Genomic DNA, 19059 nt, shown 5'->3' on the forward strand with positions numbered 1-19059 from the left:
CTGGCTATCCACTTCATACTTGCACTCACATAAGGCCATAACCAAAGTCTCTAATACTCTACTCTTACCAGATGTACAGGAATAAAGGAATACAATGTGTGCCATTTGCTCCTGCCTGCTGGATATGATGATTCCCTAAATCTGCTTGAGATTCTGCTGTTCAGCCACCAGTTTGGATAGCTCTGTACACACAAGAGTTCCCATGTGAAATTGACTTCTACATGATCTATGCTGTCCCATTTCTTTCACCTTAGTGGGAAAGTTAACAAATCTTTCAACAAGAATGCTTTGGCACCTTCCTATTATCTATGACAACATGTCAGGTGGAAAAATGGCATTTGCAAACAAGAGGGAGCAGAATATGGGAATATGTTATGTTTGGTGTGACTGCAATGTACTGGCAAAAGAATCCATGTCTTCAGACAAAGTTACCTTAATTTTCAACATAAGAAAAGATGCAATAATGATTAGCTGCAGCCCTTGCTGCCACACATGATTCTAGTCTGAGAAAACAAAATGGTGAATGATCCTACTGTATAGCAAGAGGAACTAGAAAAGGGAGATACAAGCAGCTGTGGAAGGCACCTAAATTCACAGAGGTCAAAAGAATACCTCCACTCATTTCTGCTTTGAGTGAAGCCCCACATAAATCACTCAGGGTCTAGAACAAAGCACCTTCTACAATGGCTCAATGGCTGTTACATGGCCGTGACAACAGTACACAGAAAAGCTAACTTTGCTGACTCACACCAGAGACCAATTCTGAGCCACTTCTATCTGATGCAAAGTCTCACTCACTACCAGGTTTTCTGGTGACTGCTGTAGTGGAACACTGCTCGTACTAGTTTGGGGGGAAATTGTTTTGACAGCAAAGCCTCCTCTGGAAGGTTAATTTCTGTAGTCATACCTTTTTCTTGCAGAGGTGTACACCATCTCTGTTTCCTTCTTCTGTGACACCACTCTGTGCTCTAATTTTTAAGGCAGTTTTTTCTCTCTCTCTCTCACCTGGTATCAGTCTGCAGTTGATTTTAATCCATCTCCATGCAAGTGTAAGGATCAACAGATGAGATGAATCAGGGCACGCATTACACTTAGTATGAAACATTTCCCTTTGGAAGTAACTGACAAGCAAACATGTGCTAAGCAATAGGCCTTCCTAATTTTCTAAGTCTAGATAAATAGTGACAAGCCTACACAACTGCATCATCTGGATTCCCATCTGAAGCATTCATGTCTTCTTTCAGATATTTTAGTTGGCATCCATTTTTTCATGTATCCTTGGTCAATGTTTCATTTCCCCCTCTTCCCAAAGTCAGGCAAACACACATGGAACAAAACAGTATCAGAAAGTTGTAAGAAGTTCAAAGTGCTTTTCAGAACAGCTGCCATTAAAATATACTTTCAACCCTAGAACAGTTATATTCCATGGTATGTGCTGTAGACCAGCAGCAAACAGATTACTTTGTTGTCTGGATATTATTGTTTGTTTCATTACACTGTAGCATTTCAGATTCTCCTTCAAAAGCATCCTCTCGATGATGAGTAATTGCATGTCGTAAGATCCAAAGAAGGCTTTGGAGGAAGACTTTCATTTAATCAAATGAACACAACTACTTTTTTGCTTTCAAAGACAGTGTGGCACAGGGCAAGGGATGCTGGGCTTTTCCCAAGTCTATTTCTTCTTGTCACAAAATAATGTAAATCAGTAATTCCCCCAAAATGGCACCTTCCTATTTTCCTTTCTCAGTGATCCATCCTCCCATTTTCAGATGCTCTATGGATGCTCAGGACATCCTCATCTTGTTTTGCAACTCCTATTTGACTTCCTATCTTGGATAATGTTCCTGAGAAGCTTCCTGGTGTATTTTAGCTCTCCCAGACCTAACAGGTGAGTACCCAGCCACCAAGGTACCAAGCCCTAGGAGATCCATTATCTCGCCATCACCCTGCCAGAACAGTGATAAGTGACTCCCCACTTTCTGCTGGGGCTACTCACTGTTTCCTGCCAAATCTTAGGAACACTTGCTTTCTTTTCACCCTTGCTGACTTTTTCCATGTTCTGGTTATTTCTTCCTACTTTGGTTACCTTGTTTCCTCCTTTCACTTCCTTTTACTGCTGCTAAAATACCTCATTTTCCCTCTAATCTTTTCCAGAGCCAAGGCTTTGCACCAGTTTCTCCTAGCATTCACCTTTGCTCAGCTGTCCTTTTTCCCCTCACACGTGCCCTGTTATCACCCTTTTCTCAGTTAAATCAGGTACCTTAGTATAGGAATTCTCTCACTTTCTCCATTTACCAAATTACTTATCATTCACCTTCTTCTTCAAGAGACAGTGCAGTCTTCTTCTTAGAGCTTCCTGCCAAAAAGCACCATTCAACTGTAAACTCCATGGGGGAACTGTATGATTGGCTGTACAGTACCTACAGTATTTGCACAGCACTGGACCGACTGAACAATCAATAGCAGTCAATGGCACAGCTATGACAGCAGCATTTTAGCCTTCTGAAATAGAACAGTTTGGGGCTTAGGTTTATTCAGTCTGAGAGATAATTCCTCTAATTAAAGTAGTGGAAACCAGAGCATCCACCAAACCAACAGAGGCGTTCAAACGTGACGTATCACACTTGGAATGCTTCCCTTGCTTGCATTGCTCTCTTGGGATGGGAAATAGGAGAAGGCAGCAAAACAATAAGAGTAATGAATAATCACATATTTAGCAAAAACAGTCAGTGTGGAGTTTATAATTTGTATCAAAATCTGGATTTTTCAGCAATTTCACTTAAAGGCAATTGAAATTGGAAAACATGTACTTCCAGAACATTTGTCACCAGAAACCTCCCCAAAAATGGGAGTCAGTTGCAATAGTTTGATTTCTCCCAGAAGGCTCAGAGGCACAGCACTTGACTTGGCTAGCTACAACAGAGACCTGCTGGGCACACAAAGGTCCCTTGGATTTTTTAAAACTGAAACCTTTGCTTTCTGCTAAAACCACAACCAACTTTTCCTGAGTCCTCTTTCTGCTCCTCACCATTGACTCACAGACCACTGCATCCCAAGGGGCTGTGTACTTTCAAACAAGGGAATGAGTAATCAGGAAAAAGATGTTTCCCCTCTTCAAAGTCCTTACTGAAGCATTCATCTTTTCAAAACTTCCCAGCCAGTATTTGTTTGGGCTGTAAATCTTATGGCAACAATATCGACAGTGTTAATCTGATCTAAACTCCATACAATGTAAATGAAATGTTCGGGCCCCGTCAGGGAGATTTCCCCCAACGTGGTGCAGGATGGGGTGTTCTAATTAAAGCTGAGAGCAGAGAGCAGCAAAGACTCTGCAGAAAGTAAACCTGTCTCAAAAGATGCATCTTCTACAGCTTGGGAAGTGACATTTTACTAATTCATTCAAGACATCTTAGTGTCCATAGCTGATACTATGAAGAAAGCAAACAGTTTCAGAGGAGCAACCTTTCAGCATGCATCTGAACAATGACTCACTGGATTGACTGCCATTTTGTTTACTGCTGTGGAGAGCAGCAAAGCAGCAGGCGCAGCAGAGCAGACTTTGAAGAGAAATGTATTAAAGTATCTACTTATCGATGGAATATTCTGCCCAGTGAGAACTCCAAAGAGCTGATTCACTACTGTAAACAACAAAATTCCCTTTGCAATAAGACAAAATAATTGATTTATCAAGAAGAAACCGTGGGGTGTGATCACCAAGTAATGCATTTCTTGGGAATTAAAGACATTTTTGCTGCACTAATTAGTAAAACTGCTAAAGGCATGGGTAGTTTACAGTAGCTCTTAATCCTTTCAATATTTTACTCTTCTAATATCAAATCCAAACAATCCAAATATCACTGACAAATTGGAAAGCAGAGAACAACCCCCCAGTTACTTCAGTTAAGCCTAAAAAAGTTACATTTCGCATAAGCAGAGTGGCTTGTCCTTAGGAACCAAACACTGTCACACCACCCAGCAGAGCACACAAACCATAAACATCCAAACCACCAAAAGACAGTTTTCATTGACCTGTAAGTCAATACTAAACTGGTTAGCTGGCAAGTTCATAATCACCAGAGGTAATATTCACAGTTCAGGAGCTGGGGTCAGTCAGGAGCTGGAGGTAGATGTGGTATTTCCTGCTGTCATGATAAAAGGCGACAACATCCAACGTGCTCAATATCGCTATCGCAAAGAGGAATCCTCTTAGCCTCCAGCTTGCACCACGCCAGGATTTATGGTCATGAATGAAATTTCAGAAGTAGTTCAGCACTCAATACCATTCATCATGCCAGGACTGTGTTATGCTGAACAATCAGCTCCAACCCACCGCTCAGATAGCAGCCTGGGCCACACCCAGTCCCCCATTGAGATGGAGTGCAAGGCCACACAAAGGATTGAAACCAAACGAAATGCCAACATGATGACCATCAGCCACGACCATGGCAAAGGCAGACCACCCAGCACCCCACACCGTGCCCAGACTCAAGGAGAGTGGCTACCATGTGTCAGCTCTGGGGTGAAAACACGGGGTCTAACAGCTGGTATCACACTAGGCTGGCTACGAAGTCAAGGTGTGAAGAGCTGGTCAGAGCAAATCCTAATGCTGCTCCTTGGTATCAAGAAGGAGAACACTGATCAGATAACCAACACTTTACCTGGAAAAGCTGCAGGAACATGACTTGATACTCAGGTGGCCTCCACACAGTGTGGCCCTTTGCTTCATGGTGGCCACAGCGTCATGCTAAGAACCCTTTGCCACACACCAGCTCCTGTCTCCTCAAGGCTGCACCGTGCCTGGCAGGCAGCAAGGCTTCTTCTCTCAGAGAGCTGGATCGCGCCACCGATGGCCATGAGTCCGTGTGAGAACACCGCAGCCTGGGCGTCACAGAGCAGGAGGCTCTGTGCAATGGCAGAAAAGCCTAGTGGGAGCTGAAGGTGGTGCCCACCTCGCCTTGTGACGCCGCCACAGGGACGCCTCGCTCGGGTAGGTCACCACGCTGGGCCTCGAGGACGCCGGCAGCCATGGGCCAAGCCACTCGCCCAGAGGCGAGGCACAGGCAGCTCTAACGTGCCGACTGCCAACAGCTTCGTGCCACCCCGTGCCCCAGGGCCGCTTGCAAGCGCCCGCCGCCCGCCGCCTCCACGTGGGGACCAGGTGGCGGGAGGCCTGAGGCTTCCATTTCCTGGAGAGCGAAGGCTAATTTGCAAAATGGCTGCAAGGGAGCGGGCAAGGCCTCTCCCGGCTTGGCGGAGAGCGGGAGCCTGCGGAGGCGAGAGGTGGCCCCGAAACCCGCTGCCGTGCCCAGGCCGCCCCTCCGCGGGGTTGACGGAAGGCTTCCCGCCACCTCCGTTTCCTCGGCGATGGCCATGGGGTGGGTGGGGCGGCCATGCGGCGCCGAGGAGCGGGAAGGTGGCCGCAGGGCCGCCCGAGGCAGGCGGCAGGGAGCCGGCCCCGCGCCCGCCTCTGCGCGCGGTGACCTTGGGCGGGCGCCGCGGCCCTCCCCGCCGCGCGCCGCTCCTGCCCCCTTCCCATTCTGTTATTTAAATGTTCCGTTTATTTATTTGTTTGTTTAGGCCGCGGAAAGAGTTTGAAGCGCTCCCGGCTCGGAGTGGGGTGGCAGAGGGGGGAGGGAGGAAGAAGAGGAGGCCTGCGAGCGGCCCCGGGACTTTCTCTATCGGAGGGCGCGGGGGCACCCGTCCCGATCGCCGTCGCCGTCTCCCTCCCCCCCGGGGCGGGAAGGGTGGCGGGTGGGCGGGCAGCAGGGTGTGTGTGGAGGGGAAGGGGTGGGGGGGGCGCCGGCACCGCCGCCGCGGGGGAGACGCGGCTCCCGGCGCTGTGCTGTGCCCGAGCTGCTGCTGCTGGTTACGCCAGCCCCGCCGCCTGCCTCTCTGCCTCTCCTCGCCTCTGATTCTGCGCACAGCCAGCCCCAAAGCCTGTCATTCTGCAAAACACAGTTTACTCAACAGAGAGAGCGAGTGGGGGAGCGGGAGAGGTGGAGAGAGGGAGACGGCGCGGAGGAGCCCAATCCCGCAACCCAGCATGGCTTCAGGGGACCTTTACGAGGTAGCGGGGGGCCGCGGGGCGCCGCGGGGCGGCGGGGCGGCGGGAGGGGGGGCGCCGGCCGGGGCGCCGCGGAGGGCAGCGCTGGCGCGTTCGGGAGCCCCTGCGCGGAGCCCTCGTAGTTGTCGAAGAGCGGAGGAAATTGCCGAGGAAAGGACTGGGGTGGGGGGAAAAGGGCTGGCGTGTGTGCCGAGGAGGGGGGCAGGGAGGGATGGAGCGGCTACCCTCCCTTCCCTCTGCCTCTCTCTTTCTCTTTCTCTCTCTACTTTCCATCGGGCTTGATCTTAGCAGGCCTTGCAAGAGAGGAGGAGGAAGGAGTGAAGGAGAGCGAGAGTTAGCGGTAGGATGGGGAGGCGATCGCAGTGTGATGAGCCCGGAGAGTGGAGAAAGTCCAGGTAAAGTCACAGGCGCTCTGGACGTGCTGAATGTGCAGATTAGTGCGAAAAAATGCGCCTTAGCGCTGCCGGGAGGCGCAGGGATGGAGGCGGCTCTGCGCCCGCTGTGCAAAGTGCAGGAGCCGGCGCCAGGTTGCTTCACCTCACGCCCGGGGTGCTGCGGGGGCGGCGGCCGGGCGGGCGCGGGGGGCCGTGCTGCGACCCTGCCACCACGGCGGTCTCCGAAGTTTGGCGGGGGCCCCGCTCCGGCGGGGCCGGGCGGCCCGGGGTGCCAGGTGGGGCGGGCGGCGTGGCCGCGCTGGCCCCGGCCCCCGCCCCCGTAGCCCGTCATACAGTCCCCCCGGCCCCGGCCGCAGCAGCGGGGTGAACGGCGATGCATCGGGCGACAGTCGCCCGGTTTCCAGGTCGGGAGGAGGGAGGGGAAAAGCAGCTGGCAGGCAGTGGGCGAGACCCAGCCAAATTTTGACCTCAGGCACCCAGTTCTAGTGCCCAAACGGAGAACTGGTCTAGGCGCTCATCCCGTGCCAGAGGAGGAGAAGGGAGAAAGGAGAAATTAAAAATGTGAAGGACTGGACCCAAGTGTTTTAAATAACCAGCTCCAGTAAGAGTAACCAAGGTGGAAGTCTACCACCTCAGCCAACCAGACAGGACTGGACATCCTAGGTGGTGGTTGGTCTGGAGCACCTCATGCTTGATGGCCCTGGCGAAATGGCCATTGGTGTTGTGGTTGTCTGGAGCGCACAGTTTAAGGGCTAGGACAGAACGATCACCTTCAGTTGGAGCTGTGTGCTGAGCATGAGGCACTGACTGCTCAACTGTCAAGGTGTGCTTGGGTATGGAATTGCACCTGCAGTTTGTTGAACATGGATGGACTTAATCTCCATCTGATTGTCTTGATGTTCGGGCGTAGGGTCTTAAGTGCAAGAAGTGGGAGATCTGGCAGGTTCCACGTAGACAGTTTTTAGTTTGTCGTGGTCTTTCAAAGTCTTCAGCGGAGGTCATAGTTAAGGCATGATGTGGCTCTGTGAGGACGTAGTTTTGCTGAGTGGGATACAGAGCTCCTTTGAAGTGAACAGCACTTACACTCTCCTACATGGTCTTAAAGTACCAGAACTACCTGGGTATTTGAACAGTATAATTGACCTTTTTCCCACCATTTGTGGTATCTGTAATACTACTTTGCAATTTGAAGGATATTGCATGCCAACTGTATTGATGTTGTGCCTGGTGTAGCCAGTGGGAGTACTGTGAAGAGCAACTTTGACTCAAAAAAGTTGGTGATAGAATTTGTAACTTCTGGGGTTCATACAGGATCTTTGCCTGGTCTTGTCTAAGTCTCCTTCAGAGGTTTGGATTAGCTCATGGTAGCCATGCTGGTTTTGCTCCTACTCCTCATAAAATTCTGCTTTTTTATAACCTTTGTGTTACTGTAAGATGACAACATTTGGCAGTTGGATGTGGGCACTGAGTACTACTGTGTGGCATGTGGTGATGCTGCTCAAGTAGGAACCCGGAATGGAGGTGTTCTAGAGCACACTTATAACCCAGATGGCCAGTTCTAGGCCCAGTTACTGCAGGCATTTGTATGGATGAATGTGACTCTTGGCTGCTGTGATTCAGGCTCTGAACCTTTGGTTCCTTTCTTTGGTACTCCATTTGAACTACTTTTGCTTATCAGTGTATGATACGGAAGAATCATATCCCCCAGAACAGGTAAGAGGAAGTATGGCTAATCATTCCTTGTTGTATGAGGTGTTCAGAATACGACCTTCTCAGCTGGTCAGGTTGTAAAGTCTTCATGTTGGACACATGGGGTAAAGGATGTTGCAGGGCTGTGATTGTCAATCACCAATCTGCCTACATTTTGCATCTTTCCCATGAGGTTTTCCATGATGGAGATCAGAAGAAGTCTCTAGAAATCTGAAGAGTTTGTATGTGTAGTAAGCAGCAGGTATATAGATGGTAGTAGCTTTGCCTCCCTGCTCCTTCCTGTCCCAGAAAGCCAGCTGTATCAAAGGGACTCCTTAGAAAGAAGCTCCTAGAGCTGTGATGTCCTACACTGGTTGGCATTTGTGCCTTCCGAGCTGACAGGTCTGTTCTTCCTTGGATACATCATTCTTTCCTCTTCTCTTGCCCAAGTGAACAGAGGATGACCATTAAACAGTTTCAGGATTTTAGCTTGACATGCACTGGGGCTATTGGTGTAAATAAATTATTTGAGGCTTGTGGTGACATTCCATATGTACGCTGCTCTCCTGACTCCCCTTTGACTCCAGCAGTAATCTCTGAGTCCTTCAAGAATTCTTGCTCAGCTGCAGCAAATAAGACAGCCATTGCCTCTGCAGTTGTGAGCATTTATTATGGCTGCAAAAGGATTTTTGTTGAAGCCAGCCATGATCTAGAAGCCACAATAAAGCACATTAGAAAGTATAATCTGTATTTCCCACACTAACTTCTCATGTTTGGTATATAAAATGTGAAGTTTTGGCAAGAGCTGTGTATGTTTGTCCTGCCAGTTCGTTCATTTTCTATTGCTGCTTTGTTTTAAAAATCTTTAAAATCTTTTAAACCTAAAGAGAAAATCAATTAATAGCTTTCTGTTGAGGTAAAAGAAGATCACAGACAAAACCTCAGTGTTTGGTTAACTTAGGTGCCCTTTTCTGGTCAGAAATGGCTTCTAGTCACCTGCAGTACCTCCTGTTCTGTATTTTGTAGGACTGTGAAACAGGTACCAATTTATTCTAGAAGCAAAAGAACACCCATTGGGAATTCTGTGCTCACTGTAGGCAGTTCTAGATTAGTGTAGTAGAACCAAGGCATTTTGCATCTGAAGAGAGGTGTTTCCCCTTTGTGATAGAAGGTAGGTGTTAGTTTTGAAGTGGTTTTCTTAAAGTAAATATTTCTGTTCCTTGAGCAATGTGGAATACAGCACCAGAACAAGAGGACACAGTCTCAGACTGCGCCAGGGGAAGTTTAGGCTGGAGGTGAGGAGAAAGTTCTTCACTGAGAGAGTTGTTAGCCATTGGAATGTGCTGCCCAGGGAGGTGGTGCAGTCACCATCCCTGGAGGTGTTCAAGAGGGGATTGGATGTGGCACTTGGTGCCATGGTCTAGTCATGAGGTCTGTGGGGACAGGTTGGACTCGATGATCTTTGAGGTCTCTTCCAACCTTGATGGTACTGTGATATTTTAGTCTACGAGATATTTTAGTCTAATTCTGAAGCTCTGTAAAATGCTAGTTTGGCTTTGATGGACTTCCATGTGCTTGTGACTTCAAGCTTTTTTGACTTGGTGAAAGAGCCATGGAATAGTCCTTTGGGGGTTTTTCTTTGCTCTTCCTCATAAGAGGTAACTATTAAAGGACTATGTGGATGTTCCCTAGGAATAGCAAACTCAAAGTGCAGGACTTGAGAGAAGGGTATTGTCAAAAGGCAGTAAGGCAGCCCGGGCTTGCTTTCTGCTTCAAATAACGCCGGTGGATGTGTAGATAGGAAATCCTTCTTAATTCTGGTACCAAACCAAAAGGGTAATGCACTTACTCTTACAAACTGAGTGTGTTGATTCACAGTAAAGCTACTGTCAGTAATTTGAAGGAGTATTTTGTGTGTTCCATGTACAATTTAGTTCTCATGTCATCTGAACCCAAATAGTTCTCATGAAGGCTCTGGTATGAGAAGTAGCTGAGATGACTTTAGAGTGGGGAAAAAATTCTGTATGAAGAGTCCACCTAACTTTTTTTTTTCCTAGCACAGAGCTTCTCATTTACTACAATAAGTTTCCACTTTATTGATGAATATATGAATTAGTTATCAGTTGTCATGGAGCTGATCTTGATGCCCTTTTTTTATTTTCTTGTAGTCTAATTTTTTTTGTTTCTATACACTGAACACAATTAGACATCCAGGGGTGAGGATGTTTAAATCTGGAGTCTTGTTTTACCACTGTGTCAGATCATATTACAACACCCAAGGTAAGTGATCTAAAGATTTTAGGTAAATCTCTGAAGGGGACTGTCACATGCATGTATTCCTGGATCACAGTAATAAAATCAGTCTTTGAAACTCAGCAGGTTTTGCATTGAAGTGTTGCTCTTTGGGGAAAAGTGATGTTTTTAAAAGGGCATCTTCTCACTGAAATGATCCAATGCCCATGGAGGCTTGTCCACCATAGTGACAGCTTTCAATTTCATCTTGGTCTGCTGATGCAGCTGGCTAAGGATGAGCCCCAGTTTATAAGATAATCTATTTCCAGGTGGGGTACAACATCTTTTACTGAGCCCTGCACTCAGGAACCTGCAAAGTCAAGATTTGAAGATAATAGTGGCACTGTTTGGCCTGCTGAATTACATGTAGAGACCTGCACAGTGGAGAGCACACAGCTGAAGCTTTGGATGCTGGTTTGGGTTTGCAGATGCTGAGTTTAGAATATAATTTTTTTTAATTTTTTTAATTTTTTTTTTACCAAGTGAGGGAATTGAAAGTGTTTGAGCATTGTAGCTTTCCATCTTGCAAGTCTTTCAGTGGGGTCACTTTTTAGAAGAGACACATACTGAAACCTGCTTATTGAACTGGAAAGCAGAAATCTATTTTTAAAGCATTTCACACATGTATCTTCTAAGACAGGGGTGGCTTGCAAGAAGATGGTGTGTTTGAGTGCACTTTACTATTTCTCAAAGCAGCCTCTTACTGATAGGAGAGCTCCATGTTGAAGGAACCAGTCTGATGCCACAAGCAGAGAACAGTGACTTGAAGTAGGATCTGGGCATTATAGAACAGAGTTAAGCACCTGCTCCTGCTGTAGGATGGCAAGGGGGAGGTGCAGTGCTGACTTGAGCAATACCAGGCTTGTTCTACCACCTAAGCCTCTGGTCATCTGTAAGTGACACCTCTGAGTCTTTTAGTGGAAAAACTCTACTAACACCTATTTTGAAGTAGCAGCTATTTCTTTATATGCTGTCATTGATCTATTAGCAAAATCAGTGTTGAGGAGACAGCTGTCCTTGAAATAAGGTAATTTGTGATCACTGTTGCCCATAGTTGATAGAAATCTTGCTGCCTGATGGAACTTTTTGGGCCTCTCTTCCAGAGTGGGTGTGATTTGGAGTGCAGAGAGTGTTCTTCAATCCTGAAGAGGGCAATCATCTAGGCAGTAGGTCACGCTCAGGTTGAAAGCCAATAGCAAAGAATTAACTTGAGGTCCCTCCCATCCAGGTCTTGTATTCCTCTAACTTACAGATAGTGAGTGTGTTTCAAAAGTGTAACTGTCTGACTCTGCCAATATTCATTATCATACTAAGAAATTCCAGTGTCAAGCTACATATGGAACTTTACACAGCACATAATGACTGTCTTGTTTACCTACCACGTCACTCTGTTACCATGATTTCAGCTTCCTCATTATACTGTAAACTGCTTAGCATGGTTTGGGATACTGAAACCCAAGGATTTATGTATGTTACTGTTTCCTTACAATCTTGATGAAATGTTTCATCTGGATCAAGTGTAGTTTATCTCAAGATACCTGTTAGAAGCATAGTCCTGCTTGGAAGAGCTGCTGAAGATAGTCCTGGGTATCTAGACAGTGCAGTGAAGGCTGTGCCGCCACCGAAGACGCGGAACTGAATGAGCTTCCCTTCGTTGTCCAAGTTGGGTGTTGAGACCTCTCCGGAGCTGAAGATGACACACGCTTCCGTAGCGCTGTCGGAACAACACCCCCAGTGTCACGCTTTGGGCTGGTCTTTGAGTCAAAATTAAAACCCAGCAATAAACTCATTGTTTAGTAATTGTTTCTGAAAGTTAAAATGTTTAGAGAGAGGCAGTTCAAATAGCAGCAACATTTAAATGTGGTCTAATATTGGAAGAAATTGGCCAATTATTTCTTTTAACTCAATGGGGTGATTGTGGTGGCCAGCTATGCTGTAAATAGCATTTCTTTGTCCATTCATTTGACTTTTAGCAGCATTACAGGTCCTTGGCTCTCTATGTTTTCACCAGTGCAATCCCTTTTTGTTGTTCCTCCTTACCCATATATTTTCCAGACAATTTCTGCAGCTTGCTTTATGAAGCTGGCATCCTGATACTGGGAAAAAAGATTAAATAGTTAACTGTTCCTCATTTTTAAACTATTAGAGCAATTTTTAAACTATTAGAACAACATAACATATCAAACAATTTGTAAGTGAAATATTTGCAGCACAGGACAGCTAGGAGTGGGATGTGTGCATGCTGGCTTGCTTTACATTCATGCAAATAAGAATATTCTGGTTTTGACAAAAGGGAGAGAGTCCTTTTGGACTGTTGAATAACAATGCCACACTCTGTTTGTTGTCAAAACTTTAGGCTGGTGATACTGCAGAGCTGAAGGAAAACAGCACTTCAGCCCGTTTTCTTCTGTTACACAGAGAAAATGTTGATTCCGGTCCTATTTCAAGGCTATCTCTTTATCAGTCATAATATAAACTGCTGTTACAAATCTCTTAGGTCTCTCAAAACTTTCACAGTAAGGAGATATGACTGACCTGGAGAGTGAAAAAAGTGTTCTTCTTGTGGCTTACCAGAGGAGGGGAAATAAGTTGACTCTTACAGAATGTGTGGTATGGTCAGTAGACTACAACAAAATACCAAAGCAAAAGAGAGTACTGAAAATGTGGGAGGAGGCACTTTTTTTTCCCCCTTTTTTTTTGCAAAGTAGTAATTGCCTGCCGTGGGCTTTACTAGATTTCTAACAGACCACCTCCAAATCTCACAATTCATTTCCTTTAGAGAGGCAAAACAGGAACAATGAAAACATTTTCTTCCATAAGGCACTTTGCTGTACTTGTTTAGATCTTTGTGGGGTTGATTTCGAATCATCTTACAGTAATACAATCACTTTCGTGTGCTCAGCACCCAGTGGATTAAGAAGGGATACAAGGGACTACACATCATTAAGCCTGAGCTCCATTGCACTCAAATTAGTAGCACCTATAAAAAGAAATAGAAACAGCAAATACATGTGGACTTGTCTTGGTGTGGAGAAGAGTTAACATGAATGCTTAGAGGAAAGTCACAGCTCACAGAACTAACTCTTGGTCAGTCTGTGGATAAGAATGGCTGTGGTTGGTGTAACTGGATTTTTTAAAGACCTGCTGATACTTTCCCACTGGAGGGGCTGCTAATGAAACAAAAGCCATGGTCCAGAAGGTTTGATCATCTCTTAGCTACCTGGTTCACAAAGAGGAATGAATGAAAGGTACTTACGGTAGAGTGTGCAAACATCAGTACCGGGACCTGCGTTGTACACCAGAGTCATCAGGTACTTGGAAAGCATCACATGTACTGAAGCTAAGTTGTAGATTATTGTTGGCTTTGTCAAGGGAAAGGTGGACAGTGAAGAGCTGGATGAGAGCCGCTGAAATGCAGTGTTTGTAAATGCAAGCTAATTATCAAAGGAAAGGTAATCCTGACTACACATGCACTGCACTGAGCCCTGGAGAAGCCATTACTGTTCTGGAGAGATCTTGGAACCATTGTGGGAAGCTTTTGGGTGTGCCTCCATTAGTATTTTATTGTGGATCAGGTGTGTGCTTTTGAAGTGAATCTCCCTGTGATCCCTATTTACCACACTTCATCTGCATCACAGAGCTGTCTTGGAGAGCAGTGACTGCACTCCCTTCAGATGAAAATGAACTAGAAAATGTGTTCCAGCTTGTAATGGGTGTCCAGTCCCTAGGACCAGAAGCAAGCCTCAAGAAAACAGGGATTTTGTGTGTTATTAAATAAAAAAAAAAGAGTGAGAGAGAATGAAAATGAAGATGATCAAGGTCAGGTCCCTGAGGAATCCCATTGTGCTTTTACGACTGTAGCACTGCACCCACTTCAAGATGAGCACAGAACTGGAAATTATGCAGAGAAGGGCCAGCAGGGTGCTGCACAGTACAGAGTGGCCATTGGTTGAAAGACAACTTTGGACAAGTTTCTGTCTGGCACAAGTACTCAAGAAATATATGAATGGTATGGAGAAGACAAGTGGGGGATGATTAGTTCCTTCAGTGATGAATGCTATTTCTCATTGCACAAGACAAGACATGCAGCAAATTAAATGGCTAGGCAAGTGACCAAGACAAAGGAAGTACTCCTGCACAGTGTTTACGTCTTGGAACTCATTGCCATGGGATGTTGTGGAAGTCAGAACTACAAATGGGTGTACAGCATGATAAAACAACTTCTTGGGAGATAGCTCTCTTTATACCTATTAGCACCAAAAAAAATCCTTAAACTGCTAATCACCAGAAGCTAGAAGGGTAGACCAAGGGCAGTGCTTATTCTACAGATGCTGTTTGCTAAGCACCAAGTACTAATTTCTATTAGAATATACAGCATGTTGATCTATGTGGACCTGTAGCCTGACCTCCTATGGCAGTTCTTAGTTTTGTACTTACTGCAGTCATTAAACAAACATAGGTATTGACTAAGATGTTGATACGGTCTGCAGAGATCATGAACGTACTTGCCTTACAAGCTGTGCTCCAATTGCCAATCATTGTCAATTAGTACCCTTGCAGACCAAAGGACAAGTCAGTAGAGTAAGGTCAGTTTCTGTTTAGAGACCTCAGAGTTTAGACTTCTCACGAAATGCAGCAGGTGGTAGAAATAACATTGAATTAAACAGACATAATAGCAATGAAGTTCTGGCTCATTGCAGGAGCTGTGGCCAATAACTGGGGTAGAAGGGATAAAGATAAAGTAGAAAATTCTGGAGTAAATGTGTGGAATGAGGCAAATGATCGAGTCAGTGTTATTAGAAAGTTAGATTAATGTAATAAAACGTTTCTAATGAACAAAACCAGCTTTCTGCTGCTTCTGTGAGAGAACCATTTCAGCATCTAAAAGGGTTTATCCACAACTTTTGGGTTGGATTCCTAGGCTTCCCTCATGCTCTACAGGACTGCTAATACACATTTATCAACCTGTAAAGGCCTTACCTGAATATCCGTTAAAAAGCCACTAGCTGTTAACAAAGCCATCAAGCTGCTATTGTGTTGGATTTTTTCATCGATGGTAATTAGTGATACCTGGGAATATAACCAGTCTGATTTCCAACCAACCAGCTCCACTTGTCAATTTCTCTCACACATACAAAACCAACTTGGTTTTTTTTGACATCAGTTTGCAGTCCCTGCAGTGGGCAGTGCTGCTGTAAACTGTTCTCAGGTGGCAGGGTAGCTATGAAGGAGAGGGCTTTGCTTGTGTTACCAGTTGTAGAACTTAGGTAGGTAGTAGAAATTAAAGTGTGAGACTACATAGGGGTGTTTCAAACTGCTTTGTACTATTTGTTTGGCTGTGCTAATGGATTACTCTTGAAGTGCATTGGCACTTTCTCTAATGATATTTTGGAATCCCCCATTTTGGAGAAGGGACTGCTTTGCAAAGTAGAAAGTCATGTTAGCACATTAATACACCTGATAAATATGTCTTGCAGACGTTTTTGCAATAGGTGTCAGGGGGTCTGACAGGAGAGGTGCTGGGGAATTCCTCCTGAGGCAGCTTACATGCAGAGAAAAGGCACAGTAGCGCTTCCTGGGCTCGTAGATGGATTCTGAGAGTCTTTAGCTGCAACAACGTTGATCACAAAGTTTTGGTAATTAATGTAAGGGAGGAAGAGTGGACTCCATTGCAAATGTGAATGTATGAATTTGGAATCACCTAGCATGAGAATTGATTGAACTTATCCTCACCAAAGCAGAGGAAGTAGCAATCTTTTCGATTCAGCAGTGGTACAATGTAACAGTGTAGCTTCAAATTAAATAGGAATAGAATTTGAGTATCAAAATCCATACAGGGAGGAGGATGGAGACTTTCTGGATCCCAAATTAAGTACTAAGAATTATAAGGGAAACTGTATTTGCATATTAAAAATACCTTTACATGACTCCAGGGGAAATAACCTGGAAGTTCTGGAAGGAATAAATGATGAGGGGCAATTAAAACTTTGTGATTCAAGTGCGGGTTGAGGGTCTGGGGGCATGAACTCAAGCGTTTCACAATCCAAGAACGTGGAAAGTTAAAAAGCAGCTTCCACTCTCGTGTAATTAAACCTTCCCACCGTCTCATCATCATCTTCTGTGCTGAAAAATCATAAATGATGTACTATAATGGTCAGAAAAAAAGATGCTGGCGATGCTGAGGAACTTGGCAGTGTTTTACCCAAGTAGGGACTGTTATATGCCTACTATTACTGTATGCTGCAGATTAATCCATAATAGCATGCAGTATTTGTATAGTCAGCAAAATGCACCATAGCATGGGAACAGTGACAAGAGTAACAGGAAGCTGAAAGAAGCAGCAGGCATCAGCTTCAGCTCTCTGGCAGCAGCAGAATAGGTGAACTTTTGATTTTGTTTTATTTTTTGTATTGTTTTTCTCTCTTTAACTATAAACCCAAAGTGAGACAGGCAATTAAATAAAAAAGCCTAGTGGCACTGAATGTTCCTGTTACTTCCCTTTATGGCCTGATGATGTCTTACATACCATAGAAACCCTCATCATCGGTGCTGCTGACACACAAAAGGTGCAACGGAAACGCTGGGGGAAACTCTGCTTGAGAATGGATCTTTACATATGCCAGGGCAGTAGTGGCTCCTTCACACCCACAGAAACTAGCATGTTTCTTAATAAAAGGAAGGGGGTGAGGCCCTTGGCTGGTTTGTATGGCTTTCTCACTGCTGCAGTTCGTTTATGGCTCTTGGTGTCAAGAGTGGCGATGGTCAATTAACTGTGGGAACCGCGGGTCTCCCAAAGAGAAATTGTTTGGTGTCACAAGGCTGAGCGGTGCCTTCAGAGCCCAGGTGATCTGGGGCAGCTCCTTCCTCCGACCTTCCTTTGGTTTAGGACCTGCTGTACTGTTCTGTATGCAGTACCAACGTGGTGCTTTTAGGGGAGCTGAAGGATAAATGACCAGCAGGGTGTCTGCATGACCTGATGGCAGCTAAGTAGTATGTGAGTGCTCTGCTCCTCCCCTGTCCTTGCTCAGCAAAGACCATTCAGAGGCCACTGGGAGGACACTCGTCCACCACCCTGCTATTGTCTTCCCTACTGCCTTCTGCACAGTGGTGAATGACTTCCAGTGTCTTTCCCATGCGCTGGCATCAGATGACAGATGAAAGCAGGAGTGCCAAGGTGGCCTTGTCATTTCTCACTGCTGAGTAAGGCCTCTGCAGATAGTCTGTTATATGGCATTGATCAGCTGGGTCAAGATTACAAAAGTTCCAAGCTCCAAAGAAGACACCTTCTGGTTTTTTTTCATTGTACACATCACAGGCTTTGGATTATTATTCTCATCAATCTTTGCTTACACTGATAGAATGAATGCACTTTCATTGAAGAACAACATGGCTCCACACGTGGACTGCCTGCTGCACTTCATAATGTTGTATGAACTTGTGTTCTTGCTGCCTCTGAAAGCTTCAAGGCATTGCTAGAAGAATTGATGGAAGACTGCTTTTTCTTCCAGCTGAATAGCAAGTCCCCCTAGCTCTGTCATAGGCCCCACAAAGCATGCTGGATCTTTTTCCTGCATTCTTTGACTCTCCTGCACTTTGGCTTTCAGACATGAGATTACTGATAGCATTTCTAGTGAGTGCCAGTGATGCCACATTTCTCACTCTCAGAAGTGGAACCAAGTATTGCTGGGTGCACACTTATTGACAAGCTACTGTGGATAGTGATTTGAATTGTTCTGTGACTGTGCTGCTGGGGTTTCTTTGTGCTTCAGCCACTCGCATCAAACACCATAGACAACCTGTTGTGTTTAGAAGACAAAGGCAGATCTCCTTGTAACGTGAACTGGACCTTCTATGTGTACCATGAGTGATGCAGTTTCTCTCTCCTGCTGTTCTGGTAGCCTATTTACAAGGAAAAAGAGTCTTGCTTGCTAATCAATTAAGATGTGTAAACCATGCTTTTATTTTGGTTATGTAATTTGCATGGCTGTTACTTCACAGAGCATACACCCCTTGGTTTTCTACAGTCCATTTCAAGATACGTGTCCAAAGCAGCATTCACAAACCAAGGACAACATTCTTTAAGGACACAAGACAGAATTCCTTAGGTGACTTAATTCATTTCTGTCTCAATGTAATGCTGCTGTAAAATTTCTAGATTCCCTTACTAATGCTGAGGATTTGTGCAGCTCCAAACAGCTCTAACAGAACCTTCCTTAAACATTTCTTACTTCATGTTCAGGTGCTGTTTCTCCTATTACCACCCCAAGGAAGTCATTCAAAGATCATAGAATCACAGAATTGTTAGGGTTGGAAGGGACCTCAAGGATCATCCAGTTCCAACTCCGCTGCCATGGGCAGGGACACCTCACACTAGATCAGGCTGCTCAGAGCCACATCCAGCCTTAAAAACCTCCAGGGAGGAGGCTTCTACCACCTTCCTGGGCAACCTCTTCCAGTGTCTCACCACCCTCATGGTGAAGAATTTCTTCCTAACATCCGCTCTGAATCTACCCATTTCTATTTTTGTTCCATTCCCCCTAGTCCTATCATTACCTGACACCCTAAAAAGTCCCTCCCCAGCTTTCTTGGAGCCCCCTTCAGATACTGGAAGGCCACAAT

At 45.5% G+C, this 19059-nt stretch overlaps 1 protein-coding gene across 1 annotated transcript in view; it reads left to right on the forward strand.

Annotated features, from left to right (window-relative positions):
• CDYL2 (chromodomain Y like 2) overlaps positions 1 to 19059 on the forward strand; it is a 216296-nt gene that overhangs the window by 150564 nt on the left and 46673 nt on the right. Inside the window, 5 exon segments of the mRNA XM_068161603.1 lie at positions 4973 to 5402; positions 5405 to 5565; positions 5567 to 5614; positions 5616 to 5714; positions 5717 to 6067. Coding sequence (XP_068017704.1) covers positions 4973 to 5402; positions 5405 to 5565; positions 5567 to 5614; positions 5616 to 5714; positions 5717 to 6067 — 1089 coding nt within the window.

The sequence above is a fragment of the Melanerpes formicivorus genome, unplaced genomic scaffold (assembly GCF_026170545.1).
Source record: "Melanerpes formicivorus ecotype bairdi unplaced genomic scaffold, bMelFor1.0.p_v2 SCAF_59, whole genome shotgun sequence".
Lineage (NCBI taxonomy): Eukaryota > Metazoa > Chordata > Aves > Piciformes > Picidae > Melanerpes > Melanerpes formicivorus.